The sequence below is a fragment of the Acanthochromis polyacanthus genome, chromosome 15 (assembly GCF_021347895.1).
Source record: "Acanthochromis polyacanthus isolate Apoly-LR-REF ecotype Palm Island chromosome 15, KAUST_Apoly_ChrSc, whole genome shotgun sequence".
NCBI lineage: Eukaryota > Metazoa > Chordata > Actinopteri > Pomacentridae > Acanthochromis > Acanthochromis polyacanthus.
Window position 1 is genome coordinate 16744666 of NC_067127.1, and position 19079 is coordinate 16763744.

Consider the following 19079-nt stretch of genomic DNA (forward strand, 5'->3'; position numbering starts at 1 on the left):
GCTCCTCTAGCCTAGCTCTTTCTGTGATCCTACACCCCGCCTCCTGAGAATGATCGGCGGGATGTTTGTCCCGCCTTCCAGAAAAACGAGCTGCTTCATTGGGTGATACAGCGAAGGAAACCGCCTTAGTTGCACACGATTGGTTGTTCCGAGAGAAAAATATCTATGGTAAAGTGTACGAAGTAATCCTACTGGGTGGTTGTCACAATACAGAGTGAAAAAATGCTGAAAAACTACAAACCCCAGTTTAGGAAGACATGTGTGTTCGATATGTATCACAGACTAGCCCGGTAATAGAAGGGTAGTGTTTCCTATGTCTCCACAGCTCAGAGGTGTTTACCGGGCCATGTAGATATGTAACTGCAACACGCAGTGTGTGAGGCGCCCATGTTACATTACCCAGCTATTCTGCGCCTGCTCTGTAACGTAGCCGAAACATATATAGGTAGCTCATCAAAACCAGCTCGTGTTGGAAAGTGTCTGTGCAGTGCGCAGCAGTAACGGTAGTAGCTTAGCATAGCATGAGGTGAATTAGCCAGAAGTACACCGATCTAAAATGCTATGAAAGTACTGATGTGACGGTCGTATCGTGTGCCTTTCTCGACCGGCGGAGAAGTGGAACATTTTATTTAGAGATAAATGCTCAACGAAGGTATACCGGCGCGTTTATGTTAGCCCGCTAACGTTAGCTAACTAGCCGCTTGGCTAACCGGAATACAAGACCGGCTAGTCCGCAGACTGACAGACGGAAGCCAAGGTGGGTGGAGTTCAGACCACACAACTTGCCAAATTTCACAGCAGTAGTTTTATTCTAAAGCTCTGCTGGGTATGTGTAGCTTTAAATTCAATAATATTTTTGTTATGTTCTTACTTTAAAGAAAGCAGTATGAAGGGAGAACTTGATGTATAAACACATTCTCAGTAATCCTTTGCATTGGCTTTTTGTTTAAATGTCAGTGTCACTGCATTTAAAATTGAAGAATAAGATAAGATAGACTTTATTAATCTCACAAAGGAGAAATTTAACATTACAGGGCTCTTAGAAACAAAAACAAAAAACAGGAGTGCAAAAGTCACGAAAGTGCAAGAACGTGGAATATATACAGTTAAACTGAGAAATGGATGCATTTTAAAGTAAAATAGGCATTTATTGAAACGTGGTTAACTTTAGTTAAGTACTTTATATAGACATGTCCAAGAAAGAAAATAGGTTGTAACTGTTAAGTGTGTAATCACACTGAACAACACATGAACAGATTATGAATTGTAATTTCCTAATATTATGAAATGATTGTAAGGGGCTTTTGTTATGATGATCCTTAGCTGTCACAAACTAGTAATAGTTAAGTCACTTTGTGATTCACCAGTGATTATTTGAAATTATACAACCATGTGATGATCTGTGTGTCACTGTGGACAAGAGGTTTTGCACATGTCTCACATTAAAGAGTTGGGACATTTTAAATGTGATTCCTGTCAAGCACGCTTTTCTTTTTTGTGTTACATTTAGGTACTTCTTTATCCAAAATATGTAACTGTCCGGTAAAAGTGCCCCATGCAGTTCTACACTCAAAAATATAAACGCAACGCTTGTTTTTGCTCCCATTTTTTATGAGATGAACTTAAAGATCTAAAACTTTTTGCACATACGCAAATCACCATTACTCTCAAATATTTTTCACAAATCTTTCTAAATTTTTGATAGTGAGCACTTCTCCTTTGCTGAGATAAACCATCCCACCTCACAGGTGGGCCATATCAAGATGCTGATTAGACACCATGATTAGTGCACAGGTGTGCCTTAGACTGCCCACAATAAAAGGCCACTCTGAAAGGTGCAGTTTTATCACACAGCACAATGCCACGGATGTTGCAAGATTTGAGGGAGCGTGCAATTGGCATGCTGACAGCAGGAATGTCAACCAGAGTTGTTGCTCGTGTATTGAGTGTTCATTTCTCTACCATACGCCGTCTCCAAAGGCGTTTCAGAGAATTTGGCAGTACATCCAACCAGCCTCACAACTGCAGACCACATGTAACCACACCAGCCCAGGACCTCCACATCCAGCATGTTCACCTCCGAGATCGTCCGAGACCAGCCACTCGGACAGCTGCTGAAACAATCGGTTTGCATAACCAAAGAATTTCTGCACAAACTGTCAGAAACCGTCTCAGGGAAGCTCATCTGCATGCTCGTTGTCCTCATCGGGGTCTCGACCTGACTTCAGTTCATCGTCGTAACTGACTTGATTGGGCAAATGCCCACATTTGATGGTGTCTGGCACGTTAGAGAGGTGTTCTCTTCACGGATGAATCCCGGTTTTTATTGTGGGCAGTCTAAGGCACACCTGTGCACTAATCATGGTGTCTAATCAGCATCTTGATATGGTCCACCTGTGAGGTGGGATGGATTATCTCAGCAAAGGAGAAGTGCTCACTATCACAGATTTAGACAGATTTGTGAACAATATTTGAGAGAAATGGTGATATTGTGTATGTGGAAAAAGTTTTAGATCTTGGAGTTCATCTCATAAAAAATGGGAGCAAAAACAAAAGTGTTGCGTTTATGTTTTTGTTGAGTGTATGTATTATGCTGCTTTAGTGTGTAACACAGTTTTGCAGTTATGTCCAATGTCAGTAAACAAAACATCCTTAATCTGATATTGTTCTTGTCATGTCAACGCACCTCCCCGAGGTGCAATTTCTTGTGCAAAGATTCTGTTTACACAACCCTTGTTCCCCAGTCTATCCGTTAAGTGCTTGCTTGAAGTGAGAAATAGCAGCTACAAGTAACCTGAGATGAATATATTGGATGTATACACATCATCACTACTTCTGTTTACTCTAGAGTCATACTGGACGTAACCAAACCTTTTTTTTTTTTTTTAAATCATTCACAGCTCAATAATATCACCATTATTTCTCTAAGTTGACGCCTATACAACACACTAGATGGTGACTCCTTCTTGTGGTTTGAAGCTGCTGGTGCATAATATCAGAAAGTCATATGTGATTTTTAACATTATCTGATCTCTAAAGTCGTAAACTCTTGCTTTAGTGAGTAGGGGTTATCGATCGTATGGTGGCCCACATTTTTGAAATGTAACAATTTTTCTGCTATCAGATTATAAAATAAAACACAGCTCAAAGATGTAAGGCGAAGTGCAAACTCTATTTCTTTTTAAAAGTGTCTTCTATATTTTTCCTTTTTGTCAATTTATGAGTTTGAGTTTTATTTTTTTCCCCCCACATTTTAAATATCTCTGTTAAGACCAAAAAAAGCATTCTTTAAGTTTTTTCACTTGCAGGTTATGAATCAGTCAGTTAAATAATCCTTTTATCAGTACAGAAACCTGTTCCTTGAAAACATGACAATGGCATTTTGAAAGCGTCACTGATCTTCATTATTCTCAACAATGCCCCATCTTCTTTTTCGTTTGATCTTTAAGAGGTTTATGAGACTGCAGAGTGTACAAACCACATTAGATTGCATCACACCAGAGCCTGCTCGTTTATCTTAAAAAATAAAAGCGTCTCTTTCAGAACAGTGTTTTGATTTTTCTCATTTTTTTGTGTTCTTCATTCTCCAGTATAGATTTGTGTAGACTTGAAGTGATGGATGGTGATATGGAAGCCGCCTCTGACCGAATCTTGCTAGAACCATACAAGTATTTGCTTCAACTTCCAGGTGAGTGTTTAACCCTCTGTGGTTGCAGGGTCACGGAAGAGATGGAGACATCCAGCATGCATATGAATAGTGATTGATTTGATTTCATATAACTGTATATTACTGCTGTAGCTTATAGGATGACAATTACCATATTTGTCCAAATGTAAGATGGGATTTTTTTCTGGAAATTAGGTGTGAAGAAGTGTATCTCATCTTGCATTCAAGGTCTAGACAAATACGTGTTCTCAACACGAAATTTTCTTTTTGAACTGACACAACACCAGAGTAACATTGTCTTTTGTGGAGAGTGTTCCATTTTGGGTTGTAGGCCAGTGAGTGTCAGCCCCTTTCTTTCTGAAAACTTGTTTAATGTGTTTTCCAGTGGACGAAATAATTTATTGATAAGTAAAAATGAGTTTATAGTGTCTTCTGATGTCTTTGTTGCATAAATGAGACAAAGTCTGTTAGAGAGCCAAGAACTACAGGTATTATGGATGATGAGCTCAAAAAGACTGGAACTGTGAGAGAAAATGATTCTGACTGTTTGAAGAGCCCGATAGCAGAGAGTGTGAGTCTGTGGCTCATGAACAAGATGCACAAATGTGGATTTTGCGTATTGCAGTATTTCATGTTTCACTATTTATAAGAGTAAAGTAATGAGGACCCTCTTTTCCTTAGACTAATGGTATCTCAGGGAAACTTTTCCAAAGAATGAGTCTTAAACTGTTTTTCCTCAAAAACAGATGGTGGAAAAGGGAATTATCTTATTATTAGTAAAGTATATTCACAATATAATAAAGTATAACTTATTCTCTGGAGCCATAGCATACATAATGTAAAGTTATGAATCAGTTAGTTTCAGTTTTAAAAAAAATGTACTTGTGTTGCAGGATATAGTTTCCATTTGTTAAGGGTGTTATTTTGTCACGATGTATGATTTTCATTTTAGTTTTCGCTGTAGAATCAGTAGAAGATGATTTAAACATAACTAGTCTTGTCATATTGATTTTACTTGAATATGGGCTGTATTTACATATTCACTTCAAACATTAACATGGAATTGATGCATTTCCCCACACATTTAATACCCATTGCATGTTTAACTTTGCAGTTTCCAGTTTCTTTTTCCCAAAGGGCAAGTATCTGCTGTTTTGGAGATGGTCTTTATTTGTTTCTTCAGTTTTGATTGGTCACTTTTTGTCAGTAGAGAAAAGACTGACCTAACACCAGATTTTTATTTGGGTAAATAGGACATGTGCCTGGGATCTCAGTTAGTCAGGATGTTTCCTCTAAGGCGGTGTCACTGTGTCATTTAAGCTCATAAGATGTAGTTATTTTTAAAGAGTTGCAACAGATCTTTTCCAGTGATTTCTAGTGTTTTACCCTATGCGTTATTGCCATAGTTTGGGAAAATGTACAGTCCAGAACTCTTTCATCAGACTGAACTTGAGATGAAATAGTGGATTCTGAGTCTTAGCTTGAATGTGATTCCGTGTATGGTGATACTGTAAGAATCGTGAGTGAGATGCAGTGTTTTTTTAATCACATAGCGCTCAAATCTTAAGGTCTGGACTGTACCTATTTTTATTCAGCTTTATACTCTTTGCTAACCTCCATTGTTAAGATTGTGGCTGTGGCCACTTAGTGGAAACAACTTTACAACGGAGTTCAATGGGAGCAAACAAAGAGAGGCCTGAACTTTGTCTTTGAACAACAGAAAGCTTCCTGTGCTTCATGTAGACCTGCAACTTCTTAGTGTTCTAGTCAGGTTAGAGCTCTGCAACAGCTGATGTACTAATGTTAATGGTTTCAGTGTCCACCCTCATGTCAACTTCTTCTTCAATTGTTTTTGGTAAGTTGTGTGAGGCCGATGTTTATTAGCCTCACTAGACACTAGATGTTTGTTGCAGAGCGCTCTGTAACTGCAACACTACAGGGTGAGTTTGGTATAATGCTGACTTAAAGTTCTAAAACACAATTTTTAAAAGCTGGTCTCTCTGGAAGTATGTAGTGTTCATCCAACAGCTGTGCTAACACAGAAGATGTGCGTTCTTTAATGTTGGCAACACAAGGACAGAAACAAACAAAACAAAAAAACCTAGTGGCGGCAAAGCCGAAGCAGTAAGAATGAAACTTCTAATTCAAAGTGTACTGACAAGGCAAAAATAATAATAATTGTGGAGGATGCAGTTAAAGGTTGTTTTTTTTTTCAGTTTTTCTTTGCATACCTCATTGTGTGTCTGTTGACTTTAAAATCATTTGACTGCGTGCTCTGCTCTTTCTGCAGGAAAACAGGTGAGGACAAAACTTGCCCAGGCATTTAACCACTGGCTCAATGTCCCAGATGACAAACTGCAGGTGAGAAATGGTCCGTTTCAAGCTTTTTAACATTCAAAGGTGTTTGGTGTTTATTTGCCGCAGACGAGTCCCTGAAGGTGAAATGGTGCTGTGCTCGTTTGGAACAGGCAATTTATTTTGTAATGCAACATGAGCATTTTGTCAGCTGAATTTTTCCTAACCAAATGTAAATGTGAAGCTTGGGTGTAGAGTTTAGAGCAGTCATGATTTATTACAGGAAGCTTATGGTATATTTGGACCTGGTGTATTTCCTATTAATGTTCCTTTTATGGCTTTATGGGTCATTCTGACTTTGCACTTTTCACCTTTGTTGTTAAGATTCAGGGAAATAGGGATTTCCACACAAAAAAACAAAGCATGTGAATGGCATTCATCAGGGTAACTAGCATGAGCTTTCTGCAGTTTTCCAAAAAGCCATTTTTTACATGAATCATTTTAGATGTTAGAGATCTTCTTCCATGACACTTGTTGGCCGACATTGACATATTCATTTCATCCACACGTGCCTGTTTTTCAGTGAAATTGAATTCCTGGGCAAAATAGAAAAACTGAAACTATCATTTCTCCTGACAATGACGCCATAAAAATCTTGTACCTTTTCTAAAATCTCCCTATCTATTTATAGATATTCGTCTTTAAACAACTGGACTCAGTTATCGTCTCATTTGACGGGCAAATAAACCACCTTGCATATCTAAAACCCACTTACAATAGAATGTAAACAGAGGTGGATGTGCCTTTCCTGCATTCAGGCATAACTACTGGGCTGCAAATGCAAGGGCTCTCCCCTTCTGGCAGTGGGTTTTGCCTGGTGATTCCTGGTGTGCTGTTTCCATTTTCTGGTTAAAAATTGAATCCATGTCAATTTCAGAGACCTCCCTCCCACTGCTGCTCTTTTCCGGAACACTGCCTTCCTACAAACTACTTGGCCATAATTTCATTCTCAGAAACCCTCTGAAGATCTTGAATCAAATAATAAAAAAAAAAAATCGGACTGTCAAATGTCTCAGTACACACCCTTATAGGATACAATCACTTGTTCAAACCTGCACTGATGGAGTGTTTCTGGACTGGAGGGATAGAGCAGACTGCTGCATTTGTGAGCTTAACATAGAGAACAAATCTGCACCATTCCTTCAACTCCAAACTAAATATCACCTTCCTCAATCATATTTCTCGAGCATTGAGTGTCAAACTAAAGCATCACATTTTTTAAAAAAGATTTACTTCTGTAAACTTTAAACATTTGATCTCCCAAGTTGTCATTACAAGGAGTCCTAGTGCCAGGTTGATTGTGGGACGAAGGCTTGGTCTGTGTACAGAGCTGTTCTATAATGAAAATGAAAACATTTCTGGATCAAATCCATCCCTTTATTTTGTGTACGCGTTTGCGAAGCTTGTTGTAAAACTCCAATAGGGTCTGAGGTGGTCTGAGCATGGGGTGTACTGTGGAGAACAACAAGAATTGTGCTCTTCTGTTAACCTCTTAAGACCTGCCGTCCACATATATGGACATGTTTTTGTTTTTTGATTACTTTTTTCCCAAAAGGGCATATTGTTAATACTAATAATAATACTAATATTACTACTTCTGCTACTACTACAAATAATAATAATATTTCCAATGTAAATCTAGTAAACAAACAAACAAACAAACAACAAAAAAAAAAAATATCTATATAAAATGTAAGTGTAATAAACATAATAATCAGATATTAGATATTATCCAGTTATTTTATTTATTGGTTACTCCTTATCCCAAGTAAGTAGAAAAAAACTAAAATGCAAACCAAACCAAAGCTCGGGTCTTAGGTACCTGTGTGACTGTAGGTGTGAAGCAAGGGTTGGGTTGAAGTTCTCACTCAATAAAACCAATACCAAACAATACAGTTAAAAATGTAGAGTAGCCTGAATCACTGAGGTCAGATCGGGACATTTGCAGTTTTATACTATGGATGTATACTGCTGAAGGATCACTGTCACAGTTTTTCTGGCACTGTGCACGACTAAGTAGTTTCTGTTGTGCTTCACTTTATTTTTTTACAACAATATGGATCTAACAGCCAGGCTGTAATTTGGCAATATTTTGTTGCTCTGAGTAAACAACAACAGCAGGGCTGGTTGTAGTTAATACATCAATGTGACATCCATATTACTAAACTGGAAGTCTCCATCTTCTCCATGTTTCAAGAGATTGCTCAACAAGATGCTTTCTGTTGCCAAGATAGAATAGATTTGCCATAGTAAAGGGAATTCACAAAGCTTTTTCTAGGACAGAAAGCCATTTTTAGCATTATTTTATGACCTATAACTGTAACTTAGGAGCTTTGCTGCCTTGTTTTTTTTTTGTTTTTTTTAATTGTTGTTGTCTTTCTTTTGTGTAAACACTGCCTTGTCCTGAATAATTGCTGATACTCAGTCATGTTTTTTTTCTGTCATGAAAAAATATTTATGACTCTATCCTTTGCTGATGTGGACAGCTGCAGACACCATGGAAGCGTAGTAGTTGTTTTGCTGCTTCTAGTCTGTTTGCAGTCCACTGGGAGCACTGTTCCATACATGTTCAGTAGATTAGTGTCTATGTATTCCATCCACGCACACTACTGCTTTCCTAGTGGTCCCGAGTTTTTGGCTGGATGTGGGTGTCCATGGAGGGATCTGTGTGAACGGTTGCAGATTTGGGGAAATTGCAACATTTACATTCTATCAACCAATGAATGTATAACTGAATGTTTAACTTTAGCCTTATCTTCTGGTCCAGAGGTGCCGTTTCGTATTTTGTCTGGTAGTTTTGAACTGTATGTGATAAGTCTGGGTATGAATCCCCCGTCTTTCTGTGATCAGGTGTGATGGCACTTTATGTGTGTCTTTGATTGTAAAAGGAAAAGGAGACACAAATATAATGAGTAATATAGAACAAATAATCTGTAATTCTCCTTTCAAGTAGGTTATCACTGCAGCTGAGGATTACATTTCAGTTATCCTTTTGTATATTTGTGACATCTGTAGATTTTTAAAAACAAATTCCCTTTCTTCTCCAGCTGTGCATTTCATGAATTATTGAAGTTGAATGCAGTTTGCCCATACCGATCGTTTGTTTGTTTGGTGCTATGCTGGTTATAGACAGCAGGTTTATACATTATACAGTAAAGCTGTGAACCCCAAAAACACCAAACAAGAAATCAGTAGTGGGCAGAAAGCTCGATGGAGCTGCAGTTGGGTGGCACCACAATTGGTTGTGGGTTTGGCACATCTAGTGACCCTGTTTCCATTACATGCAGTCAGTTGATTAAGAGTTTAAGAGATGATTGTGACGTTTGTGAGGACACGATCTGTTAGCTCAGTTTCAGATGCCTGAATTGCTGCCCACATCACACATTTTATGTAATGATTCAAAAAGGTCTCGTGTTGCTCTGGTGAATGGCTGTTGAGCCAGTTGGAGGAACTAGAGAGTTTATCAGGGTTTGTGGGTTAAGAGAAAAGCTGATGTGAATGACAATATCTGACTGTCAGATCAGGGCATGCTATGTTGTGTTCACATTTACCCATTTTTATGACGCAGTCATCGCCCCCAGAACAGCACAAAGTAACTCTTATTAAACTTCACTAAAGAATAATTTACATTAAAATGTAGCCCAGAATTAATTAAATATGTGAACCAATGCCAGCTAACAATGCCATTGTTGGCTACAATACATAGAGAATAAAGTGCAACACAATAGACGTATAACACAGCCATTTTTCAAAATAGGTTTTCATGAAACCAAGAAGATGGTAGACCTGCACACATAAACAATTTTTTGTTTACTGTTTGCCACATGATAGGATTTCCACACACTCCCTCGTCTGCTTTTAAATCTTGCATAGAACTCCAGATTGCTTCCAGTATAGTCATGATGGTTTTGCCTAGAGTCTGCTCTCCAGTTTGTTGTGTGTTATGAATGTGCCTGGCAAAGAAAATGCTCAAAATTTAAAATGCCACTTTATTTTGATGAAAGCTTTAGTGCCAACAAGTTTATAGGTCTACTTTATCTACTATATTTTCACTCCCATCAATTTCCATTTCTTGTTTGGTGCTCGCGTTCTGCACACATCATCGTCTTCATGAGTTTGTGTGCTGCTGGTCATGTGACACTGAACACCACCCCTTCTAATGCTATTACTCAGAGGACTGGGTGAGCAAGTTCACTGTTCACCCATCCCAAGTCTGAATTTTGCGTCTGCCTTCAGCTGTCTTTCGTTCTGCTTTTAGTACTCCTCTATGTCTTTTGAAAAGGACAAAAATCTATTAGAATAGGTCAGTGAATGTAAATGAGCTTTTAAAAGGCATGGTCTCTATCAAACTGAGTTTGTAATGAAAAAGTGCAGTGTTTCTGGAGGGAATAAAAGCAAGGTGGTCCTTCTGTCTTCCCAAGCAGTTTAACTTTCTATATGCGAGCTGTAGAGCCAAGATTTCAGAAACTGGTTCATTTCCAAGACTCTAAAGCACTGTGTTTTTTTAGTGTTTTTTTTCCCCCTGAGTTCCATTGGATTTGTCATTATCACTGGTTGCATAGTGATAATAATAGTGAAGTATAACAACCTTTTTAACTCTCTAAAACCCAAGCAGTGTCTGGCAGTGTAGCTTCATGTCACATTTTTACTTGGTGTAGATTCATTTTGCTCTGCAACATAAAAGCCTGCGCCTCTGTGGAATCAGGACAGCCATGCCTAGAGCTAGAGAGAACTCAGTCTGTTTTATGTAGTATAGTAATGTCATAAGTAATGCAAAAACAAAAAGCTAAAGTTGAATTTCTGTTTATTTTACAAAAAAAAAAATGGAATCAACACGTACCAATTTTTTCCAACTGCCCACAGATGTGACTAATTCTTATTTTAAATGTATAGATATTTTATGGTTTATTTTGATGATTTTAATTTGTTTATGTCCTATCTGTTCTGTGCAAACACAGCCTGCAGTTCAGCTGAAAAATCCCCGCTTTTTTTTTGTCACTTGGCAACACTTGAGTCATTCATGCGTTCTCAGTTTTACTGAGGAACACAGACTTTATTTTTATTATTTAATGAATTAATTAATTTGACAGAATCTGTTCACTGCAAATAGTTTATTTTCATTGTTTGCTTTTAAAATGACATGGAGATGAATCACAATTTTAGACTTGGATATATTTTTTTTTGCAGAGAAAATGCAACATCACTGTATTTTAGTTAAAGGACCATCAGAAAGTTGAAAATCTGATGGTTCTTTCTGTTTTATGTGACTCTGATAAATGATACGGTTTTGGTCATTTTGTTTTGACAGATAGCAGGCCTTCTAAACCTGCTGGAGGGTTTTGTGGTTCAAAGAGTTAAAGGAACCTTAAAATCCATTTATTTCATGCTCTTTGAATCAAAGTAGGTAGGTTGTGGTTGCTACTTGTACTTCTATACTGTGTACTTCAGATGATGTGGAAGTTTGAAGGAGGTGTTTGGCAGCGTTTAGGGATTGTTTGTTTGTGTTTCAGACATACTGTACCCACACTCATCTTCAGTGGAACATGACTGCTTTTTCAGCTTCTTGTTCTCCTTATCACCTTTGTGAGAAAAGGATTAGTGTGATTCAAGTCACAGACAGCTTCCCAGGTAAAAACCTGCGCCTCCACTCATCCAGTACTGTGTTGTAACATTTTCTTGGATGCTGCTCAATTAGACTGCAGCAGAAGAACATATACAGATAGCAGGCTGTCGCACACATTTCTTCTTTTCCACAGTTAAAAGTAATTTCAGATTAGCCATTCAGGATTTATTGATTTTATTGAGCAGGACACTCAACATTGTCCCCTAAGGCAGATCAGGTAATTGACCTTATTGCACTGATAGCATTAGCATTGTAGTGGCTCAATACTTGTCTGGTGTGTGCAGTGTCAAAGATACAGAAACCTATGTAATCTGTGTTTTCTGAATCTGCATTCCTTTCATGGTTCAGAATGCTAAATGCTCAGCCTGTCAGGTCTCATTACATTTGCCGTTCAACAGGTCTCCCTTTGTCCTGAATGTTTTATAAACCCTCCCCAAGCAGAGGCATCCTTGTTCTGCTGCAAAGCTCAGAGGTCATACTGCTGTCTTCTGTGGTCATTTCACCGTCGAGTCCACAGAGAAAAGGCCTCTCCTGTTGGGATGTCTGGTTTTAGGCCTCAAATAAAAAATAAGTGCATACATGTGAAAGAGTAATACAATTGTCAGCCTTTCCTGAGGAATTATTGGATATTACAGATCAGTCCTGTCATGTCAGACCTTCCCCTACAGCAACATCCATCTTACACTTGGCATCGGTAGAGAGATATTTAATCACAGCTTTCACACCGCTGCTACAGTGGGTAACATGTCTTGAAATGAATGAATTCAGATTGAAAAAATGAATAAAAACGAGCGACTCAACATTCAAAGTGACATTTTTGATTATTTTCACATTAGCTATAGCTCTGTTTCTTGATTGAAGTGCTGACATTTTCAGTTCAAGCGCACGTATTCTCCTTGAAGCTAAAACGACATGTTGCTTGAGAGTTTTTCGTTTGACAAGTTCTTGATTCGTCGTCGGTTTATACGGCTTCCATTCATATGGAGATTGTATCCAAGTCTACTTATGTTCTCCTGATAATTTCATTTTAGACAGAACTTCACCGCTACGGTGCGGTGGGTAGTTGCGGTTTAAATCTACATCACGTATCAAAGAGCCGTCTCCCCCCATGGCTCCCTCCATCTCTGTGTAGCAGCTCTGTAAACTCCTGCTGAACCCGTCATACAGGCGGAGAGCACTCCTCTCGTCATCATTAGCACACTGCTGCCAAGAAGTCGCCGCCATGGAAACAACCGTACCTTCAGATAGATGGAGGCAGTGACGGGGGGCTCTGTCTCATTCATCTGGCACTGCATTTTTTTCTTTTTATTGAAGCGCTATATGTGCTTCTGTACTGTGCAGTAGAGCACAGGTTGTGGATGTTTGGGGAAATTCCCCCTGTGTTCATCAGGTTGCCTTGCGACCTTTAGCTGACTGACTTTCTTTTGTTCTTTCTGACGCTGTAGAAAGGTTAGTTTTATATACTGTCCTCGTTTTATGTGAAAATATGTGTTCATGAGAGTGTCTGCTGCCTCGGGCTTCGTGCTTCATGTGTGCTTGAAAGTGACACAGAGAGATTAGAACATAGCTGCCTCCGAGAAAATAATGAGAAACCGAGTGACAGGTTCACACAGACCGTATAGAAGCTAGATAGTGTCTGGATATAACCTGTAGTGTGTTGGAGGGTTATCATCACATGGAGGAGATAAGAAGGAGAAGATTGTATCGCAGTAAAACCTGGATCAGGCTAGATAGTTAATTTGTAATGCATCTGTATTGCCGGGTTTTCTCAGCAAAGCTTAGCTGCAGCATTTAAGAATACAGATCCTTACACATTTTATCTGTGATCTGCTTAATTAGCAGATGGTAAAATAAACTGTCTATATTCAATAAATAATGAGCTCCTCTATTTTCCCTAACTGTTCATGTTTTAATTCTCAACAATATATTAAATCTGTATGTTGGCAGTTAATTAGCTCCATTATCCACATTTAAAAAAATGTATCCTCAGCTTCACAGCATCAACAATACACCACTGTATGCCCCAATCAGAGCAACAATTGACGAGGAAAAAACATCAGTTCCACATCAGGGTTACACCATTTTGAAAATAACTAAAACTGATGTTTTTGAATGGCACAATCCAGTAGGTGTGTGATCATGTGGGATGACCATGTTAAATCCTTGGCTAGACTTCAACAGTGCTGCAGTCTGACTCAGGTATACTTGTAGTTGGTGCCTATTGTAGTACCTTGAAGAGAGACAGGTTTATGCCAGCACACAACAGACTGTGTTTTTCAGTTATTTCCCCTCAAGATATTGGACGTAGTATGCACATTTCTGTAAAGGAATCTTTAATGGATCACTGATTGTAGCTTTGGCAAACAGAGTTTCTGCGCTAGTAACCTCTGGTGATAATCAATAAAGTCTTGAGAAGCAGTGATTGCACTCAGCACTTAAACAGCAGTATTATACAGTGACAGCCTGACTAATTAGAGTCTTTGGAGAACACTATCAAGTCTACAACTTGAAAATTGTCTGCTTGTGTTTAGGTTTGGTAGCTTCTGTTGATGTGAATTTCAAATTCTGCTTTGATTGTGGCCTTGCTCCTTTATCCTGACAGAGGAATATAATTCACAAAGACAAAAGCATGTTTGCAATGAACCTTTGAATGCTTCGCAATAGTTTTTTTGTCTATAAATTCCATTTTCATGTTTTATGTGTGCATCTATTGTACCCACAACCCCCCCTGTCTTGTAAGTGGCTCTCTGAGGTTGCAGGGTGAGTGAGTGTCGGGACCCTGGCGAAGAAAAGGTTGTGTTTGGCGGATAAACTGCTCAACTGGCCCAGCCTTGGCCATCTGCCTGACCCACTGAGTCTCTCTTTGTGCTCCCAGGCCCCGTTCAACACAGCTTTCATTACCAGGCCACACCACTTGTCCCTTAAATCAGCAGAGCACTCCAGCAGGCTGCGCAGCCAGCTCAGGACAGCAGACACCTGATGGCGATCCTGTCTGTTTTGTGTCAGACGTAGACATGAAACAAAGCTGTTTTCAAGTTAACAGGCTGAGGCTCCTCCTGATGGACAGAAGATGGTCTACTGTGGCGGTGTACTCCGCTGATAATAGGACTACATTTTTTGACCTTATTCTAGCACATAGACCTCCTATGAAATGCATCGTGCTGTGAAAAAGGCACAGCAAGAATTTCTTCATTGTGCACATAGCCGTCGAGGCACCACAGCAGTACATGGGTGTTAAGGCTGAGAGAGGGTTACACTGTGTTCAAGCTGTTGGAGCTTGTCAATACGCTTGTGGTAATGGCTAAGGTTAAGTACTCAGCCTTTGTCATTCTGTTCTTTAGACAAGGTGAAAGTGTACCGAGCTCTACAATGAAACCTCTAATTGTGTCAGCATGTGACTACGTTTCTGATGAACTCATCAAGCCACTGTTGCTCTCTTGTGTGCAACATCTGTGTTAAAGCAGAGCAGATGAAAACGGCAGCAGTTCTGTGAGAATCTGAATCTGCTCCAGTCTAAACTGTCTTTGCTGAGCTCTTCATACTCTGATTGATTACCTGGTTTGTTTCAACAACAACTGTTTAGTCTACTAATGAGGACTTTGACTAGTGAGGCGGTGCAGGCAAGAGTGTAGACATGGCACCCTCTGCTGTTTACACCGTGTAATGCATAATTTACACAGAGGTCCTGAGAACCTGTTACTGTCTGTTAGTTTTTAGTGGAGAGGATTTTTTTTTTGTTACAAAATAATCAATACAGAAAAAAAACTAAAGCTAGAACACATACGAACTGTAAAATGGAAAGGCTGTGGTGTTTCTACTTCCAGGTACATCGATAAAAAATAGTTTTGATAATTTCTCCATATTCATATGTATTAATGTTGAGGTCTGTTTGTGTCGTATTCAGGTGATCATCGAGGTGACTGAGATGCTGCATAATGCCAGCCTGCTCATAGATGACATTGAGGACAGCTCCAAGCTGCGTCGAGGCTTCCCTGTGGCGCACAGCATCTACGGCATTCCCTCCGTCATCAACTCAGCCAACTATGTCTACTTTCTGGGGCTGGAGAAGGTGCTGATCCTGGAGCACCCGGAGGCTGTACGAGTGTTTACCCGGCAGCTGCTGGAGCTGCACCGTGGTCAGGGCCTGGACATCCACTGGAGAGACACCTACACCTGTCCCACTGAGCAAGAGTACCGCAACATGGTGCTGCAGAAAACCGGAGGGCTCTTTGGCCTGGCTGTAGGCCTCATGCAGCTCTTTTCTGACTGGAAACAGGACCTGAAACCCCTCCTCGACACTCTGGGCCTCTTTTTCCAGATCCGCGATGACTACGCCAACTTGAGCTCTCGTGAATACAGCGAGAACAAGAGTTTCTGTGAAGACCTGACCGAGGGCAAGTTCTCTTTCCCCACCATTCATGCCATTTGGTCACGACCAGAGAGTACCCAGGTGCAGAACATCTTGAGGCAGCGAACGGAGAATATGGACATCAAACGATACTGTGTGGACTACCTGGAGAAGGTAGGCTCGTTTGCCTACACCCGTCACACCCTGCGAGATTTGGAGGCAGAGGCCTACCGGCTCATTAGGGAGCTCGGGGGGAACCCTCAGTTGGAAAGTCTGATCAAACAGCTCAGCAAAATGCATCATGAGGCTGAGGCCAAAGCAGAGACCAGTAGTGAGCCACACTCCAGCCAAAACCACTGACCTCTTCAACTTAGCACTCCTACATGGCTTGCATATTAGCCCTGCACACAGATGCTTTGCTAATACAGTGATGCAGACACACACACATTCCTGAAAAGCTCTACACACACCTGTATGTTACATTCACAAACTATGCTGAGTCACAATCAATCTCTGAACACCTAAATTCTGGTAGACGGCCTCAACTGCATTCAGAAGCTGTGAGGCGCCAGAGCAGCTCCAAATGTTGCCTTTCTTTTTTGTGTGCTCGATAGCATCCTTCAAGTGTTGCTTAACTGTACACATCACAAATTTTTTGTATCGAAGTGTAGCTGTGCAGTCAGTGGAAATGAAATAAAATGGAAAACTTCTTATGGTGTTAGCTTTGCTTTTCTGAAAATGAAAAATACCAAGACGGCTAAAAAGCTTGAAAGCCTTTCTTTTGATCTGCACTACTGTGCATATAAATGTTTTTTTTTTCTTGTTTTGCCACCAAATGGAAATTGTTTATCTCGGGTTGGTTGAATGCTGAATGTGTTTCCTTAAGTCCCTGTTTAAAAATAAGACGAGGATGTCTCTAGAGTATAATGTGTGGTTTGGGGGATCCTTAATTATTAAGCTGCCAGAGTACCAATCCTATAGAAAAGACCTCTGCAACTCAATTGCCTCCTTGTTATGTAACATGCTGGCATTGTATGCTAAGTAGCGTTCACGCTGCTTATGCTCACCTGTATAGGAATACTGTATTGATGCTCTGGGTTTTTTTATTATTGACTGTTTCCATCTGGTTTGAATTCACAAGTCGTCACATTTCTGGTATTTTATTAGTGTGATTGTGTTCTGTTTGTTAGGAGACACTGTGCTGCAGTTCAAGACTTGTTTGCATTTCTTGAATAAAAAGCCTTTAAAGATAACATGTGGACTTGTCTGTTTGGTTTTCAGAGTTTTAAACTCAGCAATAACAGCACCATCTACTGAGGATACAGGTGTAATTGAAAACGTTATGTGTGCTGTTTTTAGTAGTTTAATACTTTTTTTTTAACACTGAGTCTGATGGCTTATCTAGGATCATGTTCCCATTTATTTTAGATATTTCTTTTTTTATAACACACCCAATGCACATGCCCCCACCTTTAGAAAACATAGAGCTGCTACTATCCTCAGTATATGTAATAATCATAAGCCCTCTCTTGTTGCACCAGATCCATGTGTTTGTTTTCAAGGTGACCAGCGCCTGCATGCCGAATAGTACACGCTGTGAGGCAAACCACTGATGCAAGTTATTACAGAATCGCCTGCCATGTGCTTTTCTTTTTTCTTTCTTTTTTTTGAGGGACCTTGACTGATTTCACGCACAGGCTGGCTCCACTGGATGGTGTTTTACTGCAACTTTAGTCTGGAATGGTGGACACCAGTCATCTAAATCCTGTATCATCTGCTGCTTCTGTTAATGCTGGTGTGAGTTTTTCCTCAGCTGCTGAAAAGAGGGGCAGCCTGGTGGACTGAGGCTATCTGTCCCAGACAGCTATGTTGACTCACTGAAGCTCTTGCTCTTGACAGCTGCAATTCAATTAATTATGTGTCTTTCGGATTGAATTGTGGCTTCACTGAAAATACATCTATTCATCAAAATGTCAAATTCTTGAAAATCTAGGGGACCGGCTCTGCAACTAATTTTCCTTCCAAGCAGCCACAAGTGCAGGAAAATGTGATGCAAATGCATTTCTGATTTGATAAACAGCAGAGACGTATGAAGTGGCTTTCCCAGAGCTGACTTAAGTCCATCACAATAATCACAGCCTCTCACGGTTCTCAATTCTTTTCCCTCTCCCTCTCTAGGTTGACTAGATTGATTTTCTTCACCCACAGTGTCTGAGTTCTGTTTGAGAGCAAAACAGAATAGCTTTTGTGTGAAGAGCAACAGGGCTCACTCACTGTCTCCCTCATCCTCTGCGAGCTTTGGATTATTTATCGCTGGGCTGCGATTTATGTATTTGCGTTGCTTGGTAGCACTCCAATGGATATTTGATAAATACTCTTGTGGCAACAACAAAAATGTGAAAACCACAGAAGTGAGCATGTAAACAGATTGTGCTCCCTCCGCTGTCATCATGTGGTTCTGCTGAATTGAAATCTTACTTTGGGCTCTTACTTTTAAATGACTAAAGCAGGCAAAGTTTCCATGAGATTACTGTTTTTATTCAGGTGCGCCTTGGTCACATTCACACCTTCAAGCTGGCAGGACAATTGCACTTCTTCATTGTAGGGCTGCCGAGCTGCTCCACTGGAGCACCTGGCAAGACATTTTATTTCTTTACAACAGCCTCTGAAGAAAACCGCCCACGTGACTCTTAAATGTGTTCAAAGTGACTTAAAGCAGTCTGTGTATTGAAGTACAGATCTTATAAAAGTATTCATCTCCCCTGGAAGTTTTCCCATTCTGTTGCTTTTCAAAATTGAATCCCAGTCAGTTTAATTTGACATTTTATGTATTCCCCTCATTTAAATGGACAGTTGGTGTTAGAAGTCACACAATTAGTGAAATTGAGATCATCTGAGTGTAGTGAACATTCAATTCAATTCAAATGGAAGGTCCAGTCACTTGTAAATCAGTACTTTGGCTGTAACTACATCGTAAAGACAAAAGAACACTCCAAGCAACTCTGTGAAAAGGTGATTCAGGAAATGGGCTCAAGAAAATCTACAAGTCACTAAATATCCTTGGAGTACAGTTAAATCCATCGCTA

General features: G+C 39.8%; 1 protein-coding gene across 1 annotated transcript; it reads left to right on the plus strand.

Moving 5' to 3' along the window:
• Positions 1–20: 20 nt before the first annotated feature.
• ggps1 (geranylgeranyl diphosphate synthase 1) lies at positions 21–17246 on the plus strand. Its single transcript, XM_022191279.2, has 4 exons — positions 21–757; positions 3591–3688; positions 5958–6028; positions 15550–17246. The coding sequence occupies exons 2-4, from the start codon at positions 3616–3618 to the stop codon at positions 16351–16353; spliced, it is 948 nt and encodes a 315-aa protein (XP_022046971.1). The 5' UTR covers positions 21–757; positions 3591–3615; the 3' UTR covers positions 16354–17246.
• Positions 17247–19079: the final 1833 nt, after the last annotated feature.